Here is a 15,110-nt window from a genome sequence, read left to right as displayed (position 1 = left end):
GCCCAGGGTCTTCACAAAATGCCTGGCACCAGTAATTGCGTTTTGCAGACAAAACGGAATTCAAATCTATCTCTACTTGGACGACTGCCTAATTCAAGCAGAGAACAAAGACATTCTTCTGAAGAATCTGGCGTTTGTAAAAAGATTACTAATTGGCCTAGGGTACACAGTAAACGGAAATAAATCAAAACTAGTGCCCTCTCAAGAGATAATATTCCTGGGTGCAAGCTTAAATACAACTGCCCAGACAAACAAAAGCAACTGACTACTTACTTCAAGAAATTGGCAACAAAAACCCTCTTATCTGCAAGGAAAATCCTGCAGGCCTTGGGTTTCATGGCATCCTGCATTCTACTAATTCCATATGCCAGACTGCATATGAGGAAACTACAGTGGTATCTAAAAAGTTTTTGGACTCAGCATTGCCACAGCCTGGAGGCAGTAATTGCACTCATTCCCTGCCTGCAACAGGAATTTCGATGGTGGGCAGAAGCCTGTCACCACAACAAGGGTCTGCCATTCAGTTTACCCACAGCCAGACAGACACTGACAACGGATGCATCAGATTATGCCTGGGGGGCCCATATGGCAGGAAAATGTATTCAGGGCACATGGCCTGCAAACCAGATGCATCTTCACATCAATCAAAAAGAGATGCTAGCTGTTCAAAATGCCCTGACAGCTTTCAAGGACCTGCTTCATCCAGGACAGTTACTGATAAAGGCAGGCAACACTATGGTCATGTGGTACATAAACAAGCAGGGAGGTACACATTCCTACCCCCTCTGCAGACAAGCAATGACCTTATGGGACACAACAGTGGCTTTTCAAGTTCACCTGCAATCACAGTTCCTGCCAGGAAAAACAAATACTCTGGCAGACGAACTAAGTAGAAGCGTCATGGATCCCCATGAGTGGAAACAGGATCCACAAGTCTTCAGCATGATAATAAGGAAATGGGGATGCCCAGACATAGATCTATTTGCCTCCCCTCACAACTGCCAATTGCAGAGATTTTGCACAAGGATTTCTCACAAGCAACCATGGAAAGTGGAAGCCCTATCCTTCAGCTGGAAAAATCTAACAGTATATGCTTTTTCCCCACTGCCTCTCCTTCCCAGGGTACTCCTAAAGGTCAGACAAGAGAAGCCAAAAATTATACTGATTGCACCAGACTGGCCACGCCAGCACTGGTACCCAATCCTAAAGAGCTTGTCTCAAGGTCCAGCATGGATATTGCCTCAGACATCTCACTTGCTGACCCAACAAAACAATCATATCCTGCACAGCCAACTCAGGACCTTAAATCTGGCAGCATGGCGGATAATGTAGCCATTCAGAAAACTCCTCTTTCAAAAACTGTTATAGATGTTATCTTGGAGGCCAGGAGGCCCAGTACCAGAAAATCTTATGCAGAAAAATGGAAGAGAGTCTGTGCTTGGAACCAGGAACAAGGCATTGACACGGGTGCACCAAATATCCCTCAGATTTTACAATACCTAACTGAGATGCTGAACAAAGGCCTTTCTTTCTCATCAATTAAGATTCATGCCTCTGCCATTTCAGCCCATTACAATACGGAACCACCTATCTTTTCTCATCCTTTAATAAGGCAGTACCTCAGAGGGGCCAAAAACATTAGGCCTCCAAGGAGAGCACCAATTCCGGCCTGGGACCTCAATTATGTTTTGGAAAAACTCACACTGCCTCCTTTCGAGCCAGCATCAACAACAGATGTAAAATTCTTATCCTGGAAAACAGCTCTGCTCCTAGCACTAACCTCTGCAAGGCAAGTTTTGGCATTACAAGCACTCCTGGCTGTGGAACCTTTCATCATTTTTCACCCAGACAGGGTTTCTCTGAGGACAAACCCTAAATTTATGCCTAAGGTGGTGTCCAGTGTGGCCCTCAACCAAACCATTCACTTGCCTACCTTTTATCCAAATCCACAGAACAAGGGTGAGAAAATTCTGCATTCTTTGGACATACACTGGCAGTTACGCTTCTATTTGGACAGAACTAAAGCTTTCAGAAAGACTGAGCAACTTTTAGTGTCATATGCTGCAGGATCACAAGGAAAGGCTATCTCAAAACAGACTATTTCTAAATGGATAGGACACTGCATCCGTTTCTGCTATTTTCAACATGGCAAATCAGTGCCTAAGGGCATTAGGCCTCGTTCCACCAGAGCAGCAGCACTTCAGCAGCCTTCCTCAGAGGAGTACCAACCAAAGATATCTTAGAGGCTGCAACTTGGAATTCAGTGCACACCTTCACAAAGCACTACCACTTACCTCTTTACTCTAAGTCCAGAGCAGGTTTCGCCACTACAGTTCTGCAGGGCCTGGTAGCCTCTCCTAATCCTATTTAGCCCAGCCACCCATCCTCAGCTTTGGGATTCAACCCAAGAGTAATGACTGCAACAGTGAAACACAATGAACATAGTACAGTTGTGTACCTACCATAAATGTAGTTGTTCGAGTGTATTCACTGTTGCAGTCCAGGTTACCCACCCACCATCCCTTTTTTCTTTGCTGGGATTTATCTGCACTTCTCTATCCTATACAACCTATTTGGTGTATTTGCTTGTAGATGAAGGAAATGTTATTTTGATGCATGCATTTTTATTGGCATATTTTTCAGCCTACCAATTTGGGGGCACCTGACATCTGGGGCAAGAAAAACTGAAGAAAATGGCTTCTGCTGCATCTTTTATACCCCTGGCACACTGTCCTCAGGGAAGAGGCGACAGCAACCGACGCCGGACCTAGACTTTGGAATTCTGGCCGACTGCGGGTAGCCTGCCCACAGGATAACCCAAGAGTAATGACCGCAACAGTGAATACACTCAACATCTACATTTATGGTAGGTACACAACTGCACTTTATGTGGTACATAAACAAGCAGGGGGGTACACACTCCTACCCCCTTTGCAGACTAACCATGGCATTGTGGAACACGGCCTTGACCTGTCAAGTACAACTTCAAGCACAATTCCTGCCAGGAAAGCTGAATACTCTGGCAGATGAACTAAGCAGAAATCTCATGGACCCACACGAATGGAAACTGGAACCATGGATTTTCAACATGTTGACACGCAAATGGGGGAGTACAGACATAGATCATTTTGCCTCACCCCAGAACTTTCAGTTGGACAAATTTTGCACAAGAACTCGTCACAAAAAGGCCTGGAAAGTGGATGCTCTATCCTTCAGCTGGAAAAGCGTATCAGTCTATGCCTTTCCCCTTCTGCCTCTGCTCTCCAAAGTTCTACTAACAGTCAAACAGGACAAACCAAAAATGATTTTGATAGCTCCAGACTGGCCTCGCCAATACTGGTACCCACTCCTGCGCACTGTGTCACACCTTCCACCGTGGCACCTGCCTCAGACACCTTACTTACTGTTTCAGCAGAACAACCAAATTCTGCACTCTCACCTCCAAACTTTGAATCTTGCAGCGTGGCTAATAACCTACATTCACCCTTAGCATCCCTCAGCAAACCTGTGATGGATGTCATTTTGGAGGCGAGAAGGCCTAGTGCTAGAAACTTTTATGCTGACAAATGGAAAAGATTTTGTGCCTGGAATCATTCTCAAGGGATAAGCACAACAGTGCCCAAAATTCCTCAGATTTTACAATACTTAACTGAGATGCTTCACAAGGGCCTATCCTTTTCTTCCATAAAAATCTATGCCTCAGCCATTTCAGCTCATTACAACACAGACCCTCCCCTCTTCTCTCATCCTCTGCTAAAACAGTATCGCAGAGGGGCCAAAAACTTAAGACCAGCCAGGAGAGCTCCATCCCCTGCCTGGGACCTCAATTTTGTATTGGAAAAGCTCACTCTCCCTCCTTTCGAGCCAGCTGCTACTGCAGACTTAAAATTTCTCTCCTGGAAAACAGCTTTCCATTTCGCAGTCACTTCAGCCAGAAGGATTTCCGAATTACAAGCTCTTATGGCAGTGGAGCTTTTCATAATTTTTCATGCGGACAGGGTATCTCTCAGGACCAATCCATCCTTCATGCCTAAGGTAGTATCTAATGTGGCTCTTAATCAGACCATTCATTTGCCAACTTTCTTTCCCAATCCACAGAACAAGGGGGAGCGGATTCAGCATTCATTGGATGTACACAGGCAACTTAGATTTTACTTAAACAGGTCAAAGTCTCAAAGAAAACAACTACTGGTGGCATTTGCTGCAGGGGCAGAGGGAAAGGCTATTTCAAAGCAAACCATTTCCAAATGGATAAGCCATTGCATTCGTTTCTGCTATATGCACCATGAAAAAACTATCCCCCAGGGGATCAGATCCCATTCCACCAGGGCTGCATCTACTTCTACAGCCTTTCTCAGAGGTGTTCCTACCAGGGACATTCTAGAAGCTGCTACCTGGAGCTCAGTTCATACATTCACCAAACATTACCATTTACCACTTTTCTCTAAATCCAGAGCTGGCTTTGCCACTGCTGTCCTGCAGGGCCTTATAGCTGGTCCTAATGCTGTATAATTCCCTCCACCCAACCATAGCTTTGTGAATCTACCCAAATGTAATGACTGCAACAGTGAAACATGTAGGACATAGTACAGTTGTGTACACTTACCATAAATGTAGATGTTCGAGTGTATTCACTGTTGCAGTCCTGGTTACCCTCCCTCCAGCCCCCTATTTTTCTCTGGCTATACCTCTACTTTCTTTCACTATGCTTAAAGGCCCTTTTGGTGCATTTGCTTTTGGGATTGGAGGTATATTTTTTGTATTTTTAATTTTATTTGCTCCCCATTTGGGGGGGCACCTGACATCTGGGGCAAGAAAAACTGACGTAATGGCATCAGCTGCATGTTTTATACCCCTGATGATCTGACGTCATGGAAGAAGGGACAGCAACCGACGCAGGACCCAAGACTTTGTTAATCAGGCCGACTGAGGGCAACCTGCCAGCAGATTACCCAAATGTAATGACTGCAACAGTGAATACACTCGAACATCTACATTTATGGTAAGTGTACACAACTGTACTTTCTTTGTGCCACCTAATCAGTCACTACCCTGAAGTTGGTAGAGTGCCTCTGATCCCCTATTATTTACTATTGCAACTCCTTTCTTAGCTTATTTGTTAGCCAACCAGTATTCTTTCCTTGCTTGGTCGGTCTTTTCTGTCTCCCACTTTTTCCTGCACTCCTTTCTTTTGATAACTTCCTGGACTTCTGCATTCCACCAGCAGCTTTCCTTAGGTACCTTATTTCCATACCTGACTCGCCCACATATCTGTTCTGTAGTCTTCACACATGCTCTTTTGAGGTGCTGCCATTCTTCTTCATCTCCACCTATTTCCTTCTCTTCTTGGGGTGCTAGAGCCCTAAGTAATTCCTTGAACTGTTGTATTTTTATGCCGGCCTTTAAAGAGAATAACAATAATTATACAGAACAGTACATCTGTTAAGTAGCAGAAAGTATCCTAAGAAGTAAGCCAACACAGGAATGAGAAAGGAGATTCTGCCGATAGGGATGACTGCAATTAGGGATGTAGACAGTAGGCAAGAGGGGGCTGGAATATATCGGAGAAAACTGGCAAAGGAACCAAGGTACTGGGAGCAAATAACTAGAGAGGGAAAGATGATAGAATGGGAAGACGCCAAGAGTTTATTTGGACTGCAGGATAGAGATTGCCTTCCATATCAAGGATTGATATCAGAGTATAGGCAAAGAGAAATAAATGGGTGGGGGGGTCCTAAACAAAAGACCAGCACTGGTAGAGTTTTTTAGTAGACTCTAGAACACAAACTGCCATTAAAAAAGGAATAATTAGTAGAGAATATAAAAAATTGCATTATAACTATGAGTCAATCAGCGGAGGTTAGAAAGGCTTGGGAAGAGAGATTGTTTCTTTGTGAATTGCTTATCCAATGGGAGGAGATATGTATATCTCCCAAATATGCAACAAAGTCTAGAAGATTTAGGATTTTTGCTTGGAAATGCTTACGTAGATATTTTTATACCCCATGTAGGCTCCAGAGAATTTTTCCTCAGCTCGACTGCAAATGTTAGAGGTGTGACCAGGAAGAAAGAGGTATTTAGGAACATATTTTCTGGGAGTGCAGTGAATTGGCAGATGTTAAGGATTATTTGGGGGATGCACTGTTGGAGATGCTGGGTGGGCAGATTCATGAGATGAGGGAGATGATTTTTCTGAGCTATGATAAAGAATCAGAATTGTCTAGACATGGTAAGGCCTTGGCTTGTCTAATTATGATGGCTACCCAAAAAGCAATTACTAGAAAATGGAAAACAAAATCTATACCAACTGTACTAGTAGCAGTGAATATAGTAACAGAGATAAAACAATTGGAATTAAGATCCTTAGAAAAGGGTAGGTGCATACTACATATGAAAAAATGGGAATTGTGAAAACAATGCATACAGGGGAGGAATGAGGTTTAAAAGAAGGCAGGACCTGAATCAGCTATGTAATGTTTGACTGAAAATGATTGGGTAGGTCATAAATGATGTATAATGTTTGCAACTAGGAATGTCCTTCTATTCCTATGTTGCAGTATTCTTAGTGTGGAATTTCCCGCCTCAGGCGACCCGAACGTCAGCTCCTATACAAAAGCTTAAGCCTGTCTGCTGTAGGTGCATGGGACGTCACATGTAGGGCCATAAACCAGGGACCTTAAGTGTGACGTCTGGATGCACAGACCTCAGAACATTTCAGCTGCAGTCGAAGTTACATTGATCGTTCCGCTCCGCTACTCAAAGACTTCTAAAGTTAAGTACCCCATTGGGAATTTTTGCCTTTATTTGCTTGAGCTTGGTTTGCTGTAGTTACCTTTAGCCAATGTGAGCTAAGAAGGGTAAATGCCAATGCGAGTGCCAGATACCGTATAACAATACACATGACCACTGCGTCTTTTGTCTAGGCCAAGAGCACAACCATACTGCTTGCTCCATTTGTCAATCCTTTGTACCGAAGACCCTCTGTAGCCATCTAGCTGCCCTTAACTTATACTTAGAAAACCAGAGGCTCAAAAAACTAGCACTCAGGATGGATCCCAAATTGACTGCTTCGAATGAACCACCTTGGAAAAAGGCCTGTGTTTCCAGGCCTACTTCCTCTGCCTCTCCACCATCGGACGTCCCGCCAGCTTCCGATTTAGGGGTTGAGGGGACGTCTGATAGAACCGTCTACTTCGACGTCTCCCCTCGAGGAAGCTGCTTTGGAAGTAATGGCCAGCGTGTCCACGGAGATAGCCCTGACGTTGGTCCCTACCGAAGTCGAGGGGGAACCAGATATCGTTGGATGACTGATCGGGATTCCACTGCCTGAAACTCCTACCATTCCCCAAGCTCTTGAACCCAGACCTTCTCCGAGACCTGCGCCTTTAAAAAGAAAACAAAAAACAAAGCACCAGACTCTACCTTCTGAAGGAGTCCCAGACTGCCAATCATTTGCCAGCTCTTTGATGCAGGCCTTCAAGGCCCTTCAGCCCACAGCTCCTTCCCCCTCAACTATTCCAATGCTTATTCCTAGGCCTGCTTCTGTCACTTCTTTCCGTTTGCCTACTGTCCAAGAAGGAGATGAAGAACAGGAAGTGTCCTATTCCTCACAACTTGCCTCCCCTCTTGAATACTATTCCCCAGATGAGGATTCTGTAGAAGGGGACTTCCCACCAGAGGATATCACATTTGGGGAGACTATCACAAAAATGAAAGAATACTTTAAATGGGACACTTCCCAAATAATTGACACTCAAAGGAGGTACTTTGAACTTCTCCAAGTGGAATCTCCCTCGCCTTCAGCCGTCCCACCTGTCATCCTTGTTTACCTTGATGCTTTCACCTCAGCATCAAAGAACCCAAATTCACAACCACTGGCTCCTAAGAGACCTTACAGGCTCCACAAAGTTCCAGATGAACAGAAATTCCTAGTAAAGCCACCCCTGGCAGACCCTGCTGTAATTGCTGTATCCCCTGATAAGCGGTCTAGACTGATTCCTTCGGCATCTCTTCTGCCTACTGATAAGGATAGCAAAAGCTTAGATAGGCTAGAAAAGAAAGTTTACACCTCCTCCACCCTGGCCTTCATCGCTATCAGCTACCAAATCAACATGATTAAATATGCCTTGGACCTAGTTACTCAAGCCTCTACTCTCTTGGCAGCCACCCCTGATTGCCTCACCAAAACTGAGATAGCGTCTAAACTGTCTCTGGCTTCCCAGGTAACCAGACATTCCATTAAATGGAGTTATGATGCAGCAGATGCCTCTGCAAGGTCGGCTGCTTCTGCATCAGTACTACGCAGATATTCTTGGCTACGCCTCCAACCCCTACCAGAGGATTTAAAAGTCTAAAATCCAAGACGCCCCATTAGACCACAACCTCCTGTTTGGTAAACAGTCTGCAGACCTTTTCATAAACCTGCAGGAAAAAAAGTAAAGATCTTCAAGACATCAAGCACTTACTTGTGTCTCCCATCCCTAAATACTACAAGAGTTTTCCTGCTAAGACTACCTTTGTCTGGAGGCCCCCCTCCTCTGTTCCATCCCTCTTCCAGGCATAGGAGAGGAACCAGGAGACAAACCTCCTCCAGACCACTTGCCTCACAACCCAGTCAGACTGCCTTTTCAAGATAGAAGTGGACCCAACAATGCGTGACTGCCTTGCCCACCTCCCCTTGTCAGCCCACCTGTCCCACTGCTTCCCCATTTGGAAATCCATCACATCAGACCACTGGGTACTGGCAGTCATACAGAATGAATATTTCCTTTCTAGGAAGGAAAAAAAACCCTTCCAAGGGGCATTACTTTCCCCCTCAGAAATCAACTCCACCTCATCCCTCACATACTGGAAGAACCTTCTGAGATTAGGAACCATAGAATCTGTCCCTCCAGGGCAGGAAGGAAAAGGCTTCTACTCAAGACTTTTTCAGGTCCCAAAAAAGGTGGCCATTGGAGACCAATACTAGATTTATCCTTTCTAAACCTTTTCCTAAAAGTTCCATCTGAGAATGCTATCCCTTCAAACTCTTCTTCCATTATTGCCAGCCCAGGCCTTTATGGCCACACTAGATCTAAAGGAAGCTTATCTCCATATTTCCATAAAACTCTCCAACAGAAAATTCTTACATTTTACTAGGCCCTGTTCTCATTTTCAGTTTACAACCTTGCCCTTTGGTTTGCCTACTGCACCCAGGGTATTTACAAAATGCCTAGCCCCAGCCATAGCTTTCTGCAGAACCAAAGGTGTCCAAATCTATCCTTACCTAGATGACATCCTCATTCTAGCAGAAACAGAGGACACCCTCCAAAATCATCTCAGGTTCACTACTTCCCTACTTCAAAGCTTGGGATTCACCCTCAACCTCCTAAAATTATCCTTAATCCCAGAGCAGGACAAAATCTTTCTGGGCTGCAGATCAGAACAGACTTGTTGCGGGCTTTCCTCCCTCAGGATAAAGTCCTGTCACTCTCCACTCACTTCCAAACCCTATTACAGGTTCATCAAATATCTGCAAGACAATTCTTGCAGATCCTGGGACTAATGACAGCCACCATCTCGATGCTGCCCCTGGGCAGAATGCACATGTGAAAGCTCCAATGGTACCAGAAAAATGTGTGGTCACAACACCAACATCCCATAGAGCACCAGATTACCCTCCTGCCCTGCCTCAAAACAGAACTAAGGAGGTGGATCCAGTAAATACTTCTGAACCCGGGCCATCCACTACAACTACCCTCCCCAACCCAGCATATGCATACAGATGCATCAGACCTAGGATGGGGAGCTACCATGAAAGATCTCATGGTACAGGAGGCCTGGACTCCTACCCTTCAAAAGAAGCATATCAGTGTCAGGGAAATGACTGCAGTTCTTCTAGCCCTGAAAGCCTTCCTCCCTATCCTTCAACCGGGCCCCCTTCAGATAGTCACAGACAGTACCACAGTCATGTGGTATCTCAACAAACAGGGAGGGACCAAGGCTTACCTCCTATGCCGGATAACATTACACATTTGGGACCTCGCCTCCAGGCACAGCTTAACCCTGCAGGCAACATGCATCCCCTTCAGGACAACAAGCAGAACATCCTCCCTACAGCACGAGTGGATGTTAAACAGGGATACCTTTTTAGACATTGTCCACCAGTGGGGCACACCTCAGGTAGGTCTGTTTGCCTCCCCCCAGAACAAACAATTGAAAAACTCTGTACCAAGGATCACTCTCCACTTGCCTGGAGGGTAGAGCCTTCAGCATTTTAGGGAAGGGATGGTTTCTATATGCTTTTCTACCCTTCCCTCTCATTCAGAACGTCCTCCTGAAAGTCAGGAAGGACAAACCAAAAATCTTGCTGGTGACTCCCTACTGGCCAAGGCAGCACTGGTTCCCCCTACTTCTCTCATTAGCCAAGGGCAGTCACCACAAGTTATCCCACAAGGTGGACCTACTCACACAACAAAAGGGAGCTCTAATTCACCCTCACCTACAGATGTTAGGCCTAACACTCAGGGTGATAAACTTCTAAAGCCTTTCAGACACCAATACTCAGAGGACGTGATTTTAGTCCTGAGGGTGGCCAGGAAGCCTACTACTAGGAAATGCTACTTATTGAAATGGGAAAGATTCTCCAAATGGTGTCTCCATAAGGATAGGGACCCCTGCCAGGTGGCCCCACCCCCCAGTCCTTACCTGTGTGTGTGAACTAATTAAGGCTGGTCTTTCGTACTCTTCAGTGAAAGTCCACTTCTCAGCAATTTTAGCCTGTCTACCACTAAATCCCCCTTTACTGTCCAGGCTCGATGTGAAACTATTCCTGAAAGGGGTCTTGCACATCAGACCACCAAGAAATAACACATCAGACCACCAAGAAAACTCATCTCACCCCGCCTAGGACGTAAATTTCATTCTGGAAAAACTAACACTGACTCCTTTTGAACCAGCTAGTGCTGCTACGCTCAAAATATGTACTTGGAAGACTGTACTGCTAGTGGCCCTTACCTTAGCTAGAAGAGTGTCAGAGTTACAAGCTCTTATGGGCTGCTCTCCTTACACTGTCTTCCACAAGGATAGGGTGACCCTACGCACTAATCCTCCCTTCATGCCTAAAGTGGTCAATGAACTGTCCCTAAACCAATCCATTCACTTGCCCACCTTCTTTCCCTCTCCAGCCAATGACAGTGAGAGAATACTCCATTCCCTGGATGTGCACAGATAACTAAGATTCTACCTAGACAAAGCTAAGTCCATCAGAAAATCTAACCAACTGTTTGTATCCTTCCACCCTAGGGCCCTGGGCAAGGCAGTCTCCAAACAAACCATTTCCTGTTGGGTCAGGAAAAGTTTTCTTTTGTTACTCCCACCATGGCAAGCACCTACCCCAGGGGGTAAGAGCACACTCTACCAGAGGCCTGGACACAGCCTCCATCCTGGACGTAGCCACCTGGTCCACAATTCACACCTTCACCAGACACTACAAATTGGACCATGTCTCCAGAGCCTGGGCTGTGTTTGCTAGAGCAATCCTGCAGGGTTTTGTGGAGTCAGCTACATCTACCTCCACCCTTCCCTCTAATTAAGCTGTGGTACTCTCCCACACTAAGAATACTGCAACATACGAATAGAAGTGCATAGAATAGTTGTGTAAGATCTTACCATAACCATAGATGCCCTTCTCGTCCATGTTGCAGTATTCCTTCCCACCCACCTATCCTTCTTATGAACTACTGAGATATCTTTAGGGGACTCTGAAGCTCTACCCTACATCAGGGGCAGACTAACCAGCATTTGCACCTCTAGCTGACATCTCTTGTTATTCTCTATGGGACTGTCCGACTGGGCATTTAAATTCTGAGGTCTGTGCATGCAGACGTCACATTTAAGGTCCCTAGTTTGTGGCCCTACGTGTGATGTCCCACGCACCTACAGCAGCCAGGCTTAAGCTTTTGTATAGGAGATGACGTTCAGATTGCCTGAGGCGGGAAATACCACACTAAGAATACTGCAACATGGAAGAGAAGGACATCTATGGTTATGGTAAGATTTTACACAACTATTTTGTGTATCAGTATGGTTTGTGATGTGAAATGCTTGCGACTAGGGTTGTGTCGGTGTGGTTTGTTTTCATTTATATAAATGTATGATTGCCTATGTCGTAAGTGGTGGTTTAATAAAAATATTTCTTGCTTAAAAAAGCAGGAATTGAATAATTTATGTAATGTTGCTTAGGTTATATGATATATAGCAATATACATGAAGTATAATGTTTGTAAATCTGAACTTGTTAATACAGTTTGATTCTTTTATATAAATGTAAATCTGGCTATGTCAAAAGTGATGACAGTAAAGGTGTTTAAAAAAAGAAGAGGTTCCCGATTTGAATCACTTTCTTTTCTCTTTAAGCACCATTGGAGATACTTCAATTCAGTGTCTGATCAGCCAGTTACCCGAGCTGACTTCCTCAATGTGCTGAGTAACGTGGATCACATCCTCATCAAGGCATCCTACGGTACGCTACTGCAGCAGAGCAGGTGAGGAGCATGGATACACAAGACCATCTGAAAGTTGTTCTTTAAAGTTTGTTGCAGCATTGTTCTTTTTTGAAGAATATTGTGTGTTGTGCACATTACTAAAAATCTTTTGCATTGCAGTTTATATCCTTTAGAAGGAGAGAAAAAAGACATGCCAGCTTACTTGTAAACAGCTGATCCTCATCTAATTTCCTTTTACACTGTCACTTCCTGTTTAATAGAAACAACTAATGTATAGCAGCTAGTTAGGAAGAGTTAGTAGCAGTTATCTTCCCTTGCTGTTTTGTAGTAGTCAGTTTCTCTACAGTGTCATTAGCATCAAGTCTGTTTTGCAGTGCTCATCTACACCTGTAATGTCATAAACATAATCTGGTTTCTAGTAGTCATCTTCCCCTGTGATGTCCAGTCGATCACTTTCCCTGCGATGTCATTAACATAGGTCAGTTAGCGTCAGGTTGGTTTTGTAGTAATCATCTTCCCTGCGATGTCATTAAGGTCAGGCCGGTTTTGTAGCAGTCAACTTCCATACGATGTCATTAGCATCAGGTCTGTTTTGTAGTAGTTACCTTCCATGCGATGTCATTAGCATCAGGTTGGTTTGCAGTAGTCATTTCCCCTTCAGTGTTATTAATATCAGGTCGGTTTTGTAGTAATCATCTTCCTTGCAATGTCATCTGTGTCAGGTTGGTTTTGTAGTTATTTTCCCTGTAATGTCATTAGCGCCAGGTCAGATGTCCTTCATGGATGCATCTGCAGTCATAACAACTGGGTTGTCCTGTCGTCAGGCAGCCCTTCAGTCGGCCGGATTCCAAAGTCCGGGTCCGGCTTCGGCTGATGTCGCACTTCACCCGACGTCATCTTTGTTGGTCTTCGGGTATAAAAGCATCAGCCGACGCCATTTTCTTCAGTCTTTCTTGCCGCGTGGCGCCCGAAGCAGAAGCTGTTCGCAAGTGCCGGTCGGTCGGATCCAGAGATTACTTCTACCGAATACTACTTCGAAGACTTCTAAAGCTAAGTACCCCGTTGGGGACTCTTTCTTGCCTCAGCCGATGTCAGAAAAAGTTAATAATTGTTTAACCTGTGGGAAACAAATACCTCATAAAGATTTCCACTCTTACTGCCTGCCTTGTTTAGGCCCAGCCCACGACGTAGCAGCCTGTTCAGCCTGTGCTTCTTTCAACCGACGAACGCTTAGGCGTCGGTCGGAGTTTGCAGAACAGTTTTTCGGTTCTGATTTTGCGTACATTATGCCGTCGGATCCTCCGACTACGCATTCTGCCAAAAACGCAAAGAAAAGACCGACACTCGCGGTCCGCGGTTTCGGCCGAAACCATGGTTAAGCAAACCGCGAGTGTCTCGGTTTCGGCCGAAACCGAGAAAACTGATCAAAATACAGCTGAATCTATCTCTACAGCTGAGGCCCCTGCTACCACTCTTGAATCGGCCTCAGAAATTTTATCCACTACGGTGGTTGCCACTGACTTATCAGACACCATTCCCTTGGATGTCTCTACCCCAGCACGTGGTGCTGCTAGGCCTCCAGCAGCCATGTCCATTAAGGCCTTCGCCAGGGCCAAAGCAGCCAAGACTACTAAGACAGTGCCTGTTAAACCCCCCTCAACCAGGCCCTCTTCTACTTCTCAAATGCTTACTTTGGCAGAAGATTTAATTTCATTAATTAGAGGATCTCAATCTCACCCAGACAGGGCCTCTCAGCCCCCAGAGAAGAGACCTAGGGCAGAGCCCCCTGAGCCAGTGTCCTCTGATGATTCTGCTGATGAATCAGACATAACTGACCAGCCAGAGGCTCCTTTCTCCAATTTTGAAGATTCTGATGCTGAAGAATCCATTCCAGCTGCTTCCCCACCAGAAGAATTCTCCTTTGGGGAAACCTTACATGCCATGCGAGAGCAGTTCCAATGGCAGCAACAGGATTTTTCAGACTCCAGAAAAGACTTAGGACCTTTTGCACCTTCCACAGCACAGGCCCTTAGCTATACCTCCTGTTCTCTCTGTGGTGGATGATGCTTTCAATGATGTCTGCTCCGCTCCAGATTCTTTACCCCCAGCCCCTGCCAAACCAGACAGATTTTACAGGGTGCCAGATACTCATCACCACCTTTACAAGGCCCCTCTTGCAGACCCCGAAACTATATCCCAGGGTCCCAAGGCAGTAGCCGCGACCATAGCTAAAAACCCTATTCCTTCTGAAAGGGAAGCAAGGTCATTAGACAGATGGGGTAAAAAGGTTTACACTTCAGCCACTCTCTCAGCTAGAGCTTTAAATTGTCAGTTTCACATGATACAATACCAAGAGTTTATGCTTGATCAGTTAACTAAAAAGCTAACCACTGACGAACTTCTTGATAGGAAATATGTATTAGAAATGGTAAATAACATACAGCAGGTTAGTAACCATTCTTTAAAATGTGGCTATGATGCACTGGAGGCTTCATTTAGATCAGCCATGACTGGCACAGTAATTAGAAGGCATGCATGGCTAAAGGAGCAAGCTCTACCGGATCATGTTAAATCTAAGTTGCTAGATGCTCCTATGGATAAGACAAGTTTGTTTGGTACACCTGC

At 45.1% G+C, this 15,110-nt stretch overlaps 1 protein-coding gene across 1 annotated transcript in view; it reads left to right on the top strand.

Annotated features, from left to right (window-relative positions):
* The window catches only part of LAMA1 (laminin subunit alpha 1), a 3,417,884-nt gene that overhangs the window by 1,306,015 nt on the left and 2,096,759 nt on the right, over nt 1-15,110 (top strand). The window contains exon 20 of the mRNA XM_044066516.1: nt 12,397-12,524. Coding sequence (XP_043922451.1) covers nt 12,397-12,524 — 128 coding nt within the window. The remainder of the gene's footprint in view (nt 1-12,396; nt 12,525-15,110) is intronic.

The sequence above is a fragment of the Protopterus annectens genome, chromosome 3.part1 (genome assembly GCF_019279795.1).
Source record: "Protopterus annectens isolate FY-2018-M chromosome 3.part1, PAN1.0, whole genome shotgun sequence".
Classification (NCBI taxonomy): Eukaryota; Metazoa; Chordata; order Ceratodontiformes; family Protopteridae; genus Protopterus; species Protopterus annectens.
Note: the sequence above shows the minus strand (reverse complement) of the source record. Positions and strands in the feature narration are given on the sequence as shown.